Genomic DNA, 15,458 nt, shown 5'->3' on the forward strand with positions numbered 1-15,458 from the left:
AAAGGTTACACACGAGCAAGTCTCTTTAGGAGATGCTGTTGATGACAGTGACTCATATGGACCAGGTATACATGCCATGACTCATGAAGAGAGACATCCCTTTGTATGCAGAGAATGTGGGAAAGTGTTTAACCAGAGGCACCTCCTTACTCAACATGAGCAGGTTCACTCTGGAGTGAAGCCCTTTGAGTGCACAGAGTGTGGGAAAACTTTCAGCAAGAGCACAACCCTCCTTCAACATCACATCATCCACACTGGGGAGAAGCCCTATCAGTGCACAGAGTGTGGGAAGGCCTTCACCCAGAGGGCACACCTAACTCAGCACCAGCGGATTCACACCGGGGAGAAGCCCTTTGAGTGCAGTGAATGTGGGAAAGCCTTCACCCACCACTCCACGTTTATCTTGCATAAGAGGAGCCACACAGGAGAAAAACCCTTTGTGTGCAAGGAGTGTGGGAAAGCCTTTCGTGATCGGCCAGGCTTCCTTCGACACTACACCATCCACACTGGAGGGAAGCCCTATGAGTGCAGTGAGTGTGGAAAGGCCTTCAACCACCGGTCACAAATTACACGGCACCAGCGGCTTCATAGTGAGAAGAAACACTATGAATGCATTGAGTGTGGGAAAGCCTTCAACTACAGGTCATATCTTGCACAGCACCAGCGGATTCACACTGGGGAGAAGCCCTATCAGTGCAGTGAGTGTGGGAAGGCCTTCAACCAAAGGGCACATCTTACGCAGCACCAGCGTATTCACACTGGGGAGAAGCCTTATGAGTGCAGTGAATGTGGAAAGACCTTTGCCCACCTCTCCACTTTTGTCTTGCATAAGAGGAGCCACACAGGAGAAAAACCCTATGAATGCAAGGAGTGTGGGAAAGCCTTTCGTGATCGGCCAGCCTTGTTTCGACACTACAGCATCCACACAGGAGAGAAGCCCTATGAGTGCATTGAGTGTGGGAAGGCATTCAACCGAAAGGCGCACCTTACTCAGCACCAGAGGACTCATACAGGGAGGAGCCCTGTCAGTGTGACAGATGTGGGAAAATCCTTTACCAGTGGGCAAAACTCAGTCAGCAGCCAAGGTTTGCTACTGGGAACGGACTCTTTAAATGTAACTACTGAGGAAAATCGTTGGCCAGAGGAACCATCTTACTCAGCATCTGTTCATTCATGCCAAAGGGAAATCTCACATGTCTCATCCCTGTGAGAAAATGTTCTTTCACAGATAAGTTACTTGTCATCTGAGAGTCATATTAGATATTGACCTGCATACTGTCTGAACTATCTTGAAATTCATCCAGGAGAGAGACCCAGTGGACACTGTGTACTTAGGAAAACCTTCAGCCACATCTTTTTTAGTTTCCCATATTATCTCAGGAATATTTAAACCAAGAATGAAGAGGCATAGAAAATAAAAATAAATAGAAACACTGTTTTTTTTTTCAGAGTTCCCAGAGAAGCTTATTACAATTTGTCATTGATTTCTTAATTGAAGATAAGGATGTGCTGTTTTAGAAGTTAAAAGTCCTCATTCCTTCTACACATTCAGTGCTATCCAGTGGTGGTGGAGTTTATCAGTTGAAGACAGGTCTGAAACAATTTGTTGAAACCTTATTTATTTTGTAACATTGTTCTACCCTTGAGGTACCTAAATTTTCATGAGGAAAAAGAAAATTTGGTCGTTAAGTAATTTTTATTTAAGAAGGTAAGGTTACACATAAAAATGGTTCTATTTTAAGAAAGCAAGTAGTTTTTTTATGTAGTTCTAATTGCCCAATAATCATTCTTTTTTTTTTTTTTTTTTTAATCCCAAGTTTTTATTTTATTTTGCTTCTGTAGTATCTGGGTGACAGTATAGCTGTGTGACCTTCCCAGATCTTCAGTAGAGAAGCTTCTTCAATTCTTCCTTGACAGTTTTCTAGAGGTTGAATTACAGCTAAAACAAAATAACACGCATAGGTAAATTAACGGATCATGACAAACTCAGAAAAAACTTGGAGAAAGAGTAATTTTTCAGCATATCAAAGATTATGTGAAGACTTGCTTTAAAATCCCTGGATAGAGAAATGGAAAATCTAATCTTCAATTTTAAATGGAAAGGGAAGGGACCCTGAATAGCCAAAGCAATTTTGAAGAAGAAAGTAAGAGGCCTTATAACCCTGATTTCAAAACATGTTCAGCAGTTACATTAGTCAAATAGCGTGTAACTGGTTTAATGAGAGATACATAGACCAATGGAATAGAATTGAAACACCACAAATAAGCCCAAACATTTATTGTCAACTGATCTACAAACAACCCAAATCCATTCACTGGAAAAGCAAAAGTCTCTTGAACAAATAGGTGCTAGCAAAAGTATATTGCCATATGCAGAAAAATTAAACAAGATTCATACCATACACAAAAACTAATTGAAAATGGCTCAAGGACCTAAATATAAAACCATAAAGTTGTAAGAAGAATATATAGAAGGAAATGTTGGAACCTAATTTTTTTTTCAATGATAAGATTATCAAGCATAACAATGAATTCATGAGCAACAGAAAACATAATTGGGACCTCAAAATTAAATACTTAAATTTCATCAAAAGAGTGAAGAGATAACCCACAGCTTGGAAAAATTCTTTGGAAATGAAAAACTGATAAGGATCTAATATCTAAAATATATAGAAAACTTCTAATTTACAGTGAAAAGACAAACTATTCAGAAACTGGACAATGAACATGACACTCCACCAAAGAGGATATTCACATGGCCAACAGACACGTGACAGACTCAACATCACTAACCATCAGTGAAATGTGAGTCAAAACCAGAATAAGACACTATTTCACTCCATTTGGATAGCTAAGATTAAAAAAGAAAATAGCAAGTGTCAGGAGATGTAGAGAAATTGAAACCCTCATGCATTGCTAGTGGGAATGCAAAATAGTACAGCTGTTGTGTACAGTATGCAGTTTTTCATAAACTTGAGGTAGAGCTGATATGTGCCTCTAGGAATTCCACTCCTAGGTATAAACCAAACCAAACCCTGCCATCGAGTGGGATCTGACTCACAGCAACCCCTCCTTGGGTTTCCGAGTTGGTATCACTATGGAAGTAGATTGCCCAGTCTTCCTTCTGAAGAGTGGCTGGAGGGTACTCCTAGGTATATACCCTACCAAAACCAAACCCACTGCCATCAAGTCAATTCTGACTCATAGCAACCCCTATTGGGTGTCTGAGGTGGTACGTCTTTATGGAAGTGGATTGTCCAATCTTGTTTCTGTGGAGTGACTGGTGGGTTGAAACCACCAACCTTCTGTTAGCAGTCAGATGCCTTAGGCACTGTGCTACCAGAGCACCTTGGTATATACCCTACGGATCTAATATAAGTGACAAAAAGTCATGAACACCTATGTTCATCACAGCACTCTTCAAAATAGCAAAAAAACCAAAACTAAATGCCCATCAGCAAATGAATGTGTACGTATTCCTACAGTGGAATATTCCTCAGTGATAAAACGAGTTCCGTAAACATCCTAGAACATAGATGAACTTGGAATGCATTATATTGTGTGAAATAAGTCAGCCACACACATGCAAAAATAATGTACTCACTTTTATGAAATGACATGAATAGGTAAATATACATAAACTAGTGTTCATCAGTGGTTACTAGGGACTAGGGGTAGGAAGAGGGGTATCCACTCTTTACATACTAGTCACTATTTTTTGTGATAGGAAAGGTCATACTGAATGAGAGTAAAGTATGTACAGCTTGATGGAGATAAATGATGGCACTATAAAGGACCTTTGTGGCTTTGATGGGGAAAGAAGAATGTCTTCAATAAATAATGCTGGGGAAATTGAATTTCCACATGCAGGAAAATGAGACAGGATTCTTGCCTCACACCATACACAAAAACAAATGCAAAATTGATAAAGGATTTAAATGTACAAACTAAAACCTTAAGATTCTTAGAAGAGCAATCAGGCAACACTGGCTTGGCTTTCAACAATGGGTTATCTAATAAAGTGCAAGCAGGAAAAGAAAAATAAATGGAACCTTATAAAAATCAAACTTGTTTCTCAAAAGACTACAAAAAAAAAAAAAACCTGAAAAGACAAGCTACCAGTAGGGAGGACATCTTTGGAAACCGTGTATCTGACAATGTAATAAAAAGAATATATATAAAATATTGACAATTTTAACAACAAAAAGCCAAATAACTTTTTTTTTCTTTAGTAATGACAAATTTTCATGAAATGGAAAAAGCACTTGAAAAGACACTTCACCAAAGAGGACACTGAGATAGCCACCAAACACATAAAAAGATAGCGTCATTAGCCATAAGAGAAATGCAAATCAAAACCAGAGTGATACACTATTTCACTCCCACTTGGATGCCTAAGAAAAATAACAAGTGTCAGCCATGATGTAGGAAAATTAGAACCTTTATCCAATGCTAGTGGGAATGCAAAATGGTATAGCCATTTTTGAAAACAATGTGAGATTCCACCAAAAAGTAAAAATGGAACTACTGAGTGACCCACCAGTTCTGGTTATATACCCAAAAAGCCTTAAAGCAGAGACTTAAAAATAGACTTGTACACCAGTGTTCATTTGAGCACTTTTCACAAGAGCCAAAAGGTGGAAACAACTGAAATACCCATCAAAAGATGAATGGATAAACAAAATATGGTACTTAGATAAAAAGGAATACTCATCACTCTGTAAGAGAAAGGAAGTCTTGATTCATGCTATGGTATGAATGGGGTGTGAAGACATTATGCTGAGTGAAATAAGCCAATTAGAAAAGGACAAATGTATGACTTACATAAAAAGAAAATGCTAATGTAGTGACCAGTTTATTAGTTCTCACTAGAGGCAAGAGGAGAACTGAGGGCAGGGGTTAATAGTGATGGGTAAATCACATTGATTAAGGATAGGGATGCAAAGTTGATTATTGTAATTGCTGTCGATAAGTTTAACACCTATAAAAAGCTGAGTTGGAAAAATTGTGTGGTAGATATATTTACAACAATGACCCTAAAAAAGTAGTAGCTGCTGAGGCTGCCCGTGTACAATCAAATACCACATGAAGGTTTTCTTTTCTTTTTCTTTTTCTTTTTCTTTTTTTTAATGTTTAGGGTCAAGGTTTCATGTAACATCCAAATTAATTGACCTACTAATGTGTTTGTGCTTCTGTTCCACTTCCTAGTTCATTGCACAGTGCCTGGAGTGTTAAAAGCTTACAATTGGCCACCTAAGGCACAATTGGTCTTTATTCACCTGGAGCAATGGAGAAGGAAGGGAAGTCAGGAATAAGAGGAAGATATGGAATGTGTGGCTAATTGCCTCCATGAACAACTGCCTCCTTTACTATGAGACCAGCAGTGCATGGTGCCAGGCTACCATTCCTGAACATTTGATTAACAATTGCATAGGAGACTCATGATCAAAACAAGGAAAATGCAGAATAGAATGTCAAATTCTCACGGACTCTAGACTTTCTGGGGACATGGAGAGTGGATGAACCCCTGAAACTATTGCCCTGAAATCATCTTTAAGCCAACAGTATCCCCTAAAGTCATCTTAAAACTGAGTAGTTCAGCTTAACTCTTAGAAAGGTCAACCTTGAGTACTGTGCTCCTCTAAGAACTACATGGGATCAAAGTGACAACAGCAACTTGAAAGATTGCATAGGGACCTTAGGGGGCAGTGAATTTATGTTAACGAGGAAGGAACAGCTCAGAAAAGGCAAATGAGAATGGTTGCCTAGCTTGAAAAAAATGTAATCAGTGTCACAAAATTGAATAGGTAGAAATTACTGAATTGTATGTTTTGCTGTGTATATTCTCAACAATAAATAAAATTTAGGGGAAAAAAAGGATCTCTTGGTAACTGTTATGACATGAAATTTTGAACCAAAAACTGTGTGTGAACATATGTGTATGTATGTAGGCATATATGTGTTAGGTGTGTGTGTGTAAGTACACATGTGTGTGTATACAGGTATATGTATATCCATTAAAGCACAGAGGGGCACAAATATGGACACTTCTTAGACATATCTAAACACCCCACAGGATTGGTTTTCTGGTTTTGAATGATTAGAAACATCATCTTGTTGTTTTTGTTACCTAATGCCACTCTGACAGGAATAGACCACAAATGGGATGCTTGAACAAACAGGAGTATTCTCTTACAATCTGGAGGCTTTAAGTCGGAGTTCAAAGTGCTAGGCTCTAGGGGCTGGGTGAAAGCCCCTCAACTTTGGGCTTCACCTCTGCCTCCTGCTCCCAGTGCACTGAAGCTAGAGGCTTTTCTTCAGTCAGATGGCTGCTGAAACTGACAAGCCCAAGGTTGACAAGTAAAAAGGCACAGTCCCAATGTTACCAAACCACATGGCAGGCCATTAATTCAAGTCCATTGAAAGTCCCAAGGACAGCAGAGCATGCCAGGCTGCTGAACAATGACATAGCTACTTGCAGAGTTCAAGCGTGCCATAAGCAAGAGACCATTCCCAAAGCTATTGCTTATATACAGGAAGCAGACCACATCCCTCAAGCAGCTACTCATCTGCTTGTGGTAAGTCCCACCATGGAGTTGATTGCCAGTCTCGTCATGGGGAACAACTACCACCAGCTGCCCAGCCACTCAACCGTGCCCAGCCAAGTTGACACAAAACTACCACACTTGTGGAACATCTTGTCAATTGGCTTAATTTTGTAAATGAAATTATGTCCTATATACTAATTTGACTTAACCAGTAGGCTGGCAGGTTCAAACCCACCAGCCACTCCTCAGAAGGAAGATTGGGCAGTGTACTTTTGTAGAGATACCACTTTGGAAACCTATGGAGGGGTTGCTATGCGTCAAATCATCTTGACAGCAGTGAGTTTGATTTTTTTTTTTTGGTTTATACTAATTTGGTGAGTAGTTTTTGACATTTTTAAGGCTTGTGAGCTGCCATCTATGATATGACTATTGGTCTCATCTCATCCAGAGCAAAAGAGAAAGAAGGAAACCAATGCCTCAAAGGACAGTTTTGTAAACCACAGCTGCATCTACTCTGTGACCAGGCTGATCTACCACTATGGCCCTTTCTAATCAGGGCCACAACAGATGGACCCTGGTAGAATGGGAGAGAAATGTGGTAAAGAATTTCAAATGCCTACAAAAGACAGACTTAGTGGACTTGTTGAGACTGGAGGGCTCCCCAAAATAATTGCTTGGCAAATCTTTAACTGTAATTAACCCCTGATGTCACCTTGTAGCTAAATAACAGATTGATTTGCAAAATAATTTGTAAGTACTGTGCTCTATTAAAAATTCTCTGTGAGACGTGGGACAGTGAACAGAAGTATACTCTAGAACAAGGATAGATTCAGCTAAGGCTAACCTTGCACAGACACCAGTGATGGAAATTACCTGCAGTCCTTACAGAAATAATAGAAGACAGACACAGTTATCCCTCACAAACAACCAGACACTATGGGAGAGAGAGCCAATAGATCTACCATCTCAGGACCATAGTGCTGGGGGCACCAGACTCAACTGGCACAACAAAATACATAAAAGCCTTGTTCTGCATTCTACATTGGTGAATAGCAACTGGGGTCTTAAAAACTTTCAAGTGGTCATCTAAGATGTAGCTAACAGTCCCCTAGCATTGGACACAAAGAAAAGTGCAAAAAAAAAAAAACCCACAAGGGCATTTGGAAGCAATCAGCCCTAGGACATTATGCCCCTTGAGACCTGAAGAACTAGATGGGGCCTGGCTGCCAAGACCAACCACTTAGGAAAGGATCATATCTGGAGATCCTGGATAGAGTGGGAGGGAAAATGTGGAACAAAATCCAAAAACTCAATAATCCCCCCAATATGAGGGGGATTAATGAGCCCCCTGGAATACATTTTGCACCTGGAACAAAATGCACCCCCAGGGGCTGACTCTCAATGCAATAGTTAACCAGATGTACACATAGACCACTCAACCCAAGATGACACACCCACATACTCTATGGTAGTACATCCCTTAGAGCAATAGCCCATGAGGCACCAGAGGACTAACACTCAAACTGAGGAAATGCAGGATGAACAGGAATGAATAAATATGAGTGGTACAAGGGGAGGGTTAGAGGGTAAGGAGGGGAGGAGACTGGGCTAGAGTTGGACATGGTAAATGAGGAGTGAAACTAAATGTACACGTAATGTTGAATGTAAAACAAGCTCTTAAAAATGAAAAAAAAAAAAATTCTCTGTGAGACTACCTGGTCTAGAATTACTTGAAAACAAGAATGAGAGTGTAAGGGGCCAGGGAAGCTAGATCAGTGCAAAATGAACCACCAGAATGGAAATAATGAGCATGCCCACAGTGTGAAGAATGTAACCGATGTCCTGGAACAATTTTGTAGAAATTGTTGAATGTGAACATAAACTGCTCTGCAACTTTTACTGAAAACAAATATATTTTTTAAAATAAATATATTTTATAAAAGTAAAATGAAAGATATTTTAACAGGTAAGCCAATGCAAATATGTGTGGATGTCATAATTATCAGGATGGATTGAGTCCCTTAGTAATGTCAGTGTTTAGGGGATTTGGGAATTCCTCCATTATATAACATCTTCAGAGACCCAATTTTGAAAAAAGGTCTCATAAATAGTTACCTGAGGTTAGGACTTCATCGGCTGAGGAGGACCAAAACCAGCTCAACATCACAATCATTTGAGTATCTTTGACTTTGTACCTGAAAGAGGAAGGCAAGTAGGAATACCAGCCAAAAAAGGGATGAAATGGAGAAAACGGGTGGATTGTTAAGCTATATTGTGCTGACCTGGGCTGTACACGTCTGATGGGCAGACAGGACAGATGTGTAGCATGAAGAGGATGGTGGATTCTCAGGGTCCCTGACTCCCTCCACCTGCTTCCAGAAAAGGTGCTCTCATTCCTGTTAGCTGGTGCTTAACAATGGACGTTGAAATTGGGTATGTGGTGGCAAGAAAAAATATGGCAATGTGTATCTATCTCAGCCAAAAGAAAAACACCTTTATTACAGCCCTGAAAGTTTCAAGTCCTAGAGCAGAAGTGTGAACTCAGAACAGGCACCAGGTTAGCACTGGACTGAAAAGAAAAGTTTCCAAAGTGAAAGCAATAGGAGAGTTTGGCGTGGTATTTGGGGGAGAAGCTAGGTTCCAATAGAGGAGAAAGAGGAAAAATAGTAAAGAACCTCGGCCAGTGATTCATCCGGAGACTTATAACGTCCACAAGTTTGGATTTTCACTTTGTGCATCTGCTGCTCTAGCCCTTACTTCTGTAGCTAGGACTCACAACCTTCACGGCCATTCGGTCAGAAAAATAAAACAAAATCCCTAACATCCAATAGAACTTCCTCTAAGACTTTCCGGAATGTATCTCCGTGGTGACCGGTACAACTCCTAACATGACTTTGTTGGTTTCTTGTCCCCAGCCGCTTAGGTTGGGACTGGTGCACGGTTGATCCTTCAGTTACCACAAAATGTGGGCTTATGCCCGGAGCCACACAGTGAATTCAGTCACACCACGACAGGAGGACACGTTGATCACTTATGCATAAGCAGGAAACGGGCAGGGTCTTTCCAGGCCTGGTATCCGCCGGAGTCACAAGGACGGCTTCACTCTCGCACCTTGTTCTTCCCACTGTGCCCACCGTCTAGAGGTGGGTCTGAGACGGAGCTCCGGGTCGCCTGCACGTTTACGAGGCGAAGACCTTGGAAAGTAGCTCCACACCACACCGTGTTGGAAAATGACTAAGTTGATCCGGCGGTTGTGAATCGTGCGTCCGCTTAAGTCGATGAGCCAATGACGGCCAAGCACAGAGTCGTTAGGGGCCGGACCAGTGCATGGGGCCGGGACTTCCGGCCTTTTAGTGCCGTTTGTCGTCTGCGAGAGACGATTTTCCACACAGAAATTGTGAGGTAGCGCGTGGTGTTCCCTTGCAGCTTCGGTGCTCGGCTTTGTGGCGTCTGCCCCACGTTTGCTCCTCTGGAAGAGCCAGGGGCCCTCCTATAATGGAGGTGTCCTTTGGGGCCCCACTGTGTCCTTGTAGCTGCACGCGTCCGTCCGTTCCTCAGCCCCAGAGGCGGCGCGCTGGGCCCTGTGCGCCTTGGACGCAGGGAAGCTGAGGCCGGGAGAGCTAGTCAGTCGAGGTCACCACCCCGCCGCGGGCGCCAGAACTGCCGCTTTGTCCACAGGGTCCCAGGATGTCAGCGGCATTGAGGGCCCGGGCGCAGGTGAGTGGAGGACGTATGGGGAATTGCTGCTTCGCCGCTCGGTTGGAGAGGGCTCCCGACCGGTTGAAAGCCAAGAAAGTCACTGTGTTTCTCCTCGTTGCTGCTTACTCAGGGAAGATGGAACCGACTTGCCATTTTCTTTACCCTCAGGCCTAGAGGAGTGTCAAGGCGCCATAGTACCTTTAAAGGAGGAATTCATAGAGCCTTTCTGACAATGGTGAATGATTGAATTAAACTCAGTTCGTGCTAAATTAAACTATTCTTTTACTTGGCTGCAATTCTGACACTCCTTCTTTGCTTAGTTCTGGTGGCATGGTGTCTAAGGCATTTGACTACTAACTAGAAGGTTGGCTGTTCAAACCCCCCAGCCGCTCCACAGAAGGAAGACTGGGCAATCTACTTCCGTAAATATTTACCACCTCAGAAACCCAAACGGGGTCATGATGAGTTGGAATTGACTGGATGGAGGTGTGTGTGTTTTTTTTTTTTTTTTTTTTTATTTAGTTGCAGACTCAAAACAGCAGACACCTAAAACCCCCCACAGCCTCGTGTTATCTGGGACTGTTAATTGCTAAAAGCCATAAAAACTAAGAAGCAGTTTCTCTCTAAGATCAAGCCACGATGTAAAAGTAATACACTCTGAGGAAGAGAACATTGATGCCAGTACCCTTTATATAAAGTTGGCCCCTCAAAATATTTCTTCATGACAAGAATGTAATAAGAAAATTGGTTGAAAAGGTCTGAGAGCCTGCCAAATCTAAGGTTTTCCAGATTTTGTTTAAGAAGCTGTTTGGAGGAAATGAGATCCTGTTACCAAGATAGGCTTTCACATATTCCTGAGACTTCTGGTTAAAACTGTTTAAACATCTTCCAGGGATGTTTTATGATCCTACCTAAAGGGTATGTGACTGTGATTTAAAAAAAAAACAAAATAAAACAAAACCTTTGTAATTAGTTCCTGAACTCAATCACTGTAATTCTCTAAACTCAGTTATCAATAGAAGCCCATTTCTCACCCCAGCCCATCCCTGAACATCGACAGGAAACTACCAGAAATTCAAGCTGGTTTCACAAGAGAACGTGGAACAGGGAATATCATTGCTGATGTCAACTCAATTTTGGCTGAAAGCAAAGAATACTAGAAAGATATTTACCTGTGTTTTATTGACTATGCAGAGGCATTCAACTGTGTGGATCATAACAAGTTAAGATGGATAATGTTGCCCAGAATGAGAATTCCACGACAATGAACTGCTGATGCGGAGCCTGTACGAAGACCAAAGGCAGTGGTTCGAACAGAACAAAGGGACACTGTATGGTTTAAATTCAGGACAGATGTGTGTTAGGGTTGTATGCTTTCATCATACTTGTTCAGTCTGTATGCTGAGCAAATAATCCAGGAAGGTGGATACATGAAGAAGACTGTGGCATCAGAATTGGAGGAAGACTCATTAAAACCTGCCATATACAAGTGATACAATGTTGCTTGCTGAAAGTGAAGAAGACTTCAAGTACTTAACTCAAGATCAAAGTCTACAGCCTTTAATATGGACTACATCTCAGAGTGCAAAAAATGGCAAGGAGGCCACATGTTCTGACCTCCTCTAACCCTACGAGGGGAAGGCAGGATTACCAGCAGTAAACCAAGGCCTATTACTGCAAGGCCAAACATGCTGCCTCCCTCCAGCCCTTTCACCAACCGTTCCTCCCAAAGCACCCACCACCTCTCTCCTGGGTTCGATAATTCACTGCAGTGGCCACACAGAACTCACAGATTACAGGGTTTATTAGGGAAGCACCAGGCTACAATTCAAGTTCAGGAAGAATGCTCAGTCTCTCTCCCAGCCCACCGCCCCTCAGCCAACAGTCTCTCACAGTCTCTTTCCCAGCAGTGCTGGTCCCTTGGTGTCTCACTCAGCACTGCGTGTCTCTCGTATCTCTTTCCCAGAAGCACGTGTCTTTTTCAGGGGCGCATGTCTCTTTCAGCAGCACGTCTTCCTCCACCAGCAGGCAGAGAGAGTTCTGCCTCCAGGAGGCCTCCTTTTGAGCCCAGCAGGGTGGTCAAACTAGCCAATCATAGCATCAGAACTCTAAGCACCTGAGAGAGAGTGGGCACCTCCCAGAACATTGTATTGTGCCACGCCCAACAGAAATACTCCACGTGGATAACATTTACAATCAGCTCCTCAGTTGCTCATTCCACCACTGAGTTTACAATGACTTATGGGTAGAAAAGCCATACTAAGTAATTTACTTCACTGCACAGAGGAAACAAAAATCCTTATAAATAGACCAATAAGAAACATCATAATAAATGGAAAACAATGAAGTTGTCAAGGGTTTCATTTTACTTGAATGTACAATCAACACCCATGGAAGCAGCAGTCAGGAAATCAAATGACATGTTGCACTGGGCAAATCTATTGTAGGGCACCTCTTTAAGTGTTAAAGAACAAAAGATGTCACTTTGAGGACTGAGGTGAGTCTGATCCAAGCCATGGTAATAGCTTCATATGCCTGTGAAAGCTGGAAATGAATAAGGAAGAATCGATACATTTGAATTGTGTTGGAAAAGAATATTGAAAATACCATGGCCTGCCAGAAGAATAAAATCTGTCCTGGAGGAAGTGCAGCTGAAATGCTCCTTAGAAGTGAGAATGGCCAGACTTCATCTCTCATACTTTGGTCATGTTGTCAGAAGGGACCAATCCCTGGAGAAAGATATTATGCTGGGTGAAATAGTAGGTCAGCAAAAAAAGGGAAGACGCTCAAGGAGATGGATCGCCAGTGGCTGCAATGATGGGATTTTGAGGATGGTGCAGACTAGCTAGTGTTTCCTTTTGTTGTATGTTGGGTTGCTGTGAATTGGAACTGACTCAGCAGCACCTGACAAGAACAACCTATCCTCCATGTAATCTCAACAAAAAACTAACCAATCAAATGACTGTATTATAATTTCTTTGTACCCTGTACTATGTCCGCCTTTGTCAGAAGTTTTTTTGTTAAGAGTTATGAATTCTCACTTATGTGGGCTGGTGCCTCCTTGCATCTGGATGTATTTTTCTGAATATATCTTCTTCATCTCATTTTAAGGAGCCAGTGGACTTTTTCACTACAACATGGAGCAATGGTTAAAGCCCTCAGTTGCTAACCAAAAGGTCGGCAGTTCAAAACTACACAGCAGCTCCAAGAAAGAAAGACCTGGCGATTGATCCCATAAAAATTACAGCCTAGACAATCCTTGAGGCAGTTCTACTCAGTATTGGATGGTGTTTCTGAATCTCAAAACGGTTATTGGTGAAGTGGGAGCTCTTACTGTATTGATCCTGAACGAGGCTCAGAGAAATGAAGTGATAGCCCTGAGGTCACTCAGCAGGCAAGTGTCAGATTCAAGAATTTGGCCTCAAACCTCAAGAGTCTAGCTTCAGTTCTGGGGAGTTGTGGTCACTTTGTCTTGGCACATAAAGCCCAGAGCAGGGGGTAAGGCACACAGCGGGCCTCAGCCATCCCTGTTGCTACCATTATTGGTACACTTGTTGTTATCAATATTATCCTTTTCCTCACTGTCTGAATCTCACAGTCCAGTGGGATTACCATCTTATGTCATTCTGTAAGGAATTCCCATATTGGAATTCTCTTACACTGTTGTATTCTCTCGAAAGTAGCATCCCAGCACTGAGATAGGCCCTCAAGAGGTGTTGGGTGATTTGGGCCTTGAGTGTCTCTTCACCTTTGTCATTGACACAGAGATAGATTCTTGTCCCATCCAGCAGGGTCAAAACCAAAACTGTTGCCTCTCTTTGACTTGCCAGGTGTCTGTGGCCTTTGAGGATGTGTCTGTGACATTCACACAGGAGGCACGTGGACAGCTGGACCTAACCCAGAGGACCCTGTACTTGGGGGTGATGCTGGAGACTTGCAGGTTCCTGGTCTCGCTGGGTAAGACCTCATGTCTTCTCCATGAGTGTATTTTTTATTTTCATACCTACAGGGGATGCTGTGGCATCTAGTTGGGAGAGGCCAGGGGTGTGGCCCAACATCCTGCATGGCTGAGGACAGCCACTCAACAAATAATAAAGTAGCTCAAATGTTAACAGTGTCAAGGTTGAGAAACTCTGACTTAGACAATTTTCTGCTATGAGTAGTAACCAACATAGACCATTCAGTTGGGAGGAAAAGAGGCCTGAGGGGGCTGAGATGATCCTTGTCTTGAGGATGATGGGAGGAGGTTGGGACACTCTAAGTGGGAGTACACAGAAGAGAGAGAGGCTTGCTTGACTGCATGGCCAAGAGGAGCTGAGAGAGCTGCCCTGCACTGAAGAAGGGAGGGATGCGCTCTCTACCTTGGGAGAGTCTTCCAGACTTCTCCTACGTACTTTCTGATCCCAAATTGTAGTCTGTTGATCCTAATCCTATGTTTATGAGTTTTCTATGGCTACTGCAACGAATTATCAAAATGAACAGAGATGTAGAGTACTGCGGGAGGGATGGCTGGTGTCAGAATTGGAAAAAAGGTTGGAAAGTGGAGATATATACCCCCTTCATAGAAATTAGCTTTGGGCTGATGATAATGATTGTCCTCCTGAAGTTAGAGGAATTTAGGCACTAGAACGTTAAACCTGGACTTTCTGAAGATTCTGTGACTTTGTACATTCTGCCTCCTAAGGCGGAAGTGCCCTTCTGACTCTGGCTGCTTGTCCCTCTCCATTATGATGCATCTTGTGGGACAACTCTTCTGGGAAGTGCCCTCTGATCTGTTTCTCATGTGAGCTGCATTAAGTGTCTCTTACTTGTACTCCTCTAAGACCATGAGATACATTTGGTGAGAGCACACTCACCACACACAGTGTTATTACCACTGTGTTCCCCCCACTGCCTGGTCTGGACAGTGAGGAGGGTTCTTTACTGTCTCATCATTTCCCCCAGTCTCCCTTCCAAGCTAGGAAAGGGCAAAGCAAGAACTGGCAAACTGGGTGCGGTGTAGTAAATTACTTAGTGTGGCTTTTCTACCCATAAGTCTTTGTAAACTCCAAGGTGGGATTTTCTATGAGCAACTGAGGAGCCCCTGATTGCTGAAGCTATCCACCTGGGTTATTTCTGTTGGGCGTGGCACAATACAGTGTTCTGGGAGGTTCCCTCTCTCTCATGTGCTTAGAGTTCTGATGCTGTGATTGGCTAGTTTGACCACCCTTC

General features: G+C 42.5%; 1 protein-coding gene across 1 annotated transcript in view; it reads left to right on the forward strand.

The window, feature by feature from the left end:
- LOC103210421 overlaps window positions 1–15,458 on the forward strand; it is a 606,668-nt gene that overhangs the window by 503,858 nt on the left and 87,352 nt on the right. The window contains 1 exon segment of the mRNA XM_042783036.1: window positions 191–1,030. Coding sequence (XP_042638970.1) covers window positions 191–1,030 — 840 coding nt within the window.

This window comes from Orycteropus afer, unplaced genomic scaffold (genome assembly GCF_000298275.1).
Source record: "Orycteropus afer afer isolate SDZICR_OR568_19922 unplaced genomic scaffold, OryAfe1.0 scaffold00610, whole genome shotgun sequence".
Lineage (NCBI taxonomy): Eukaryota > Metazoa > Chordata > Mammalia > Tubulidentata > Orycteropodidae > Orycteropus > Orycteropus afer.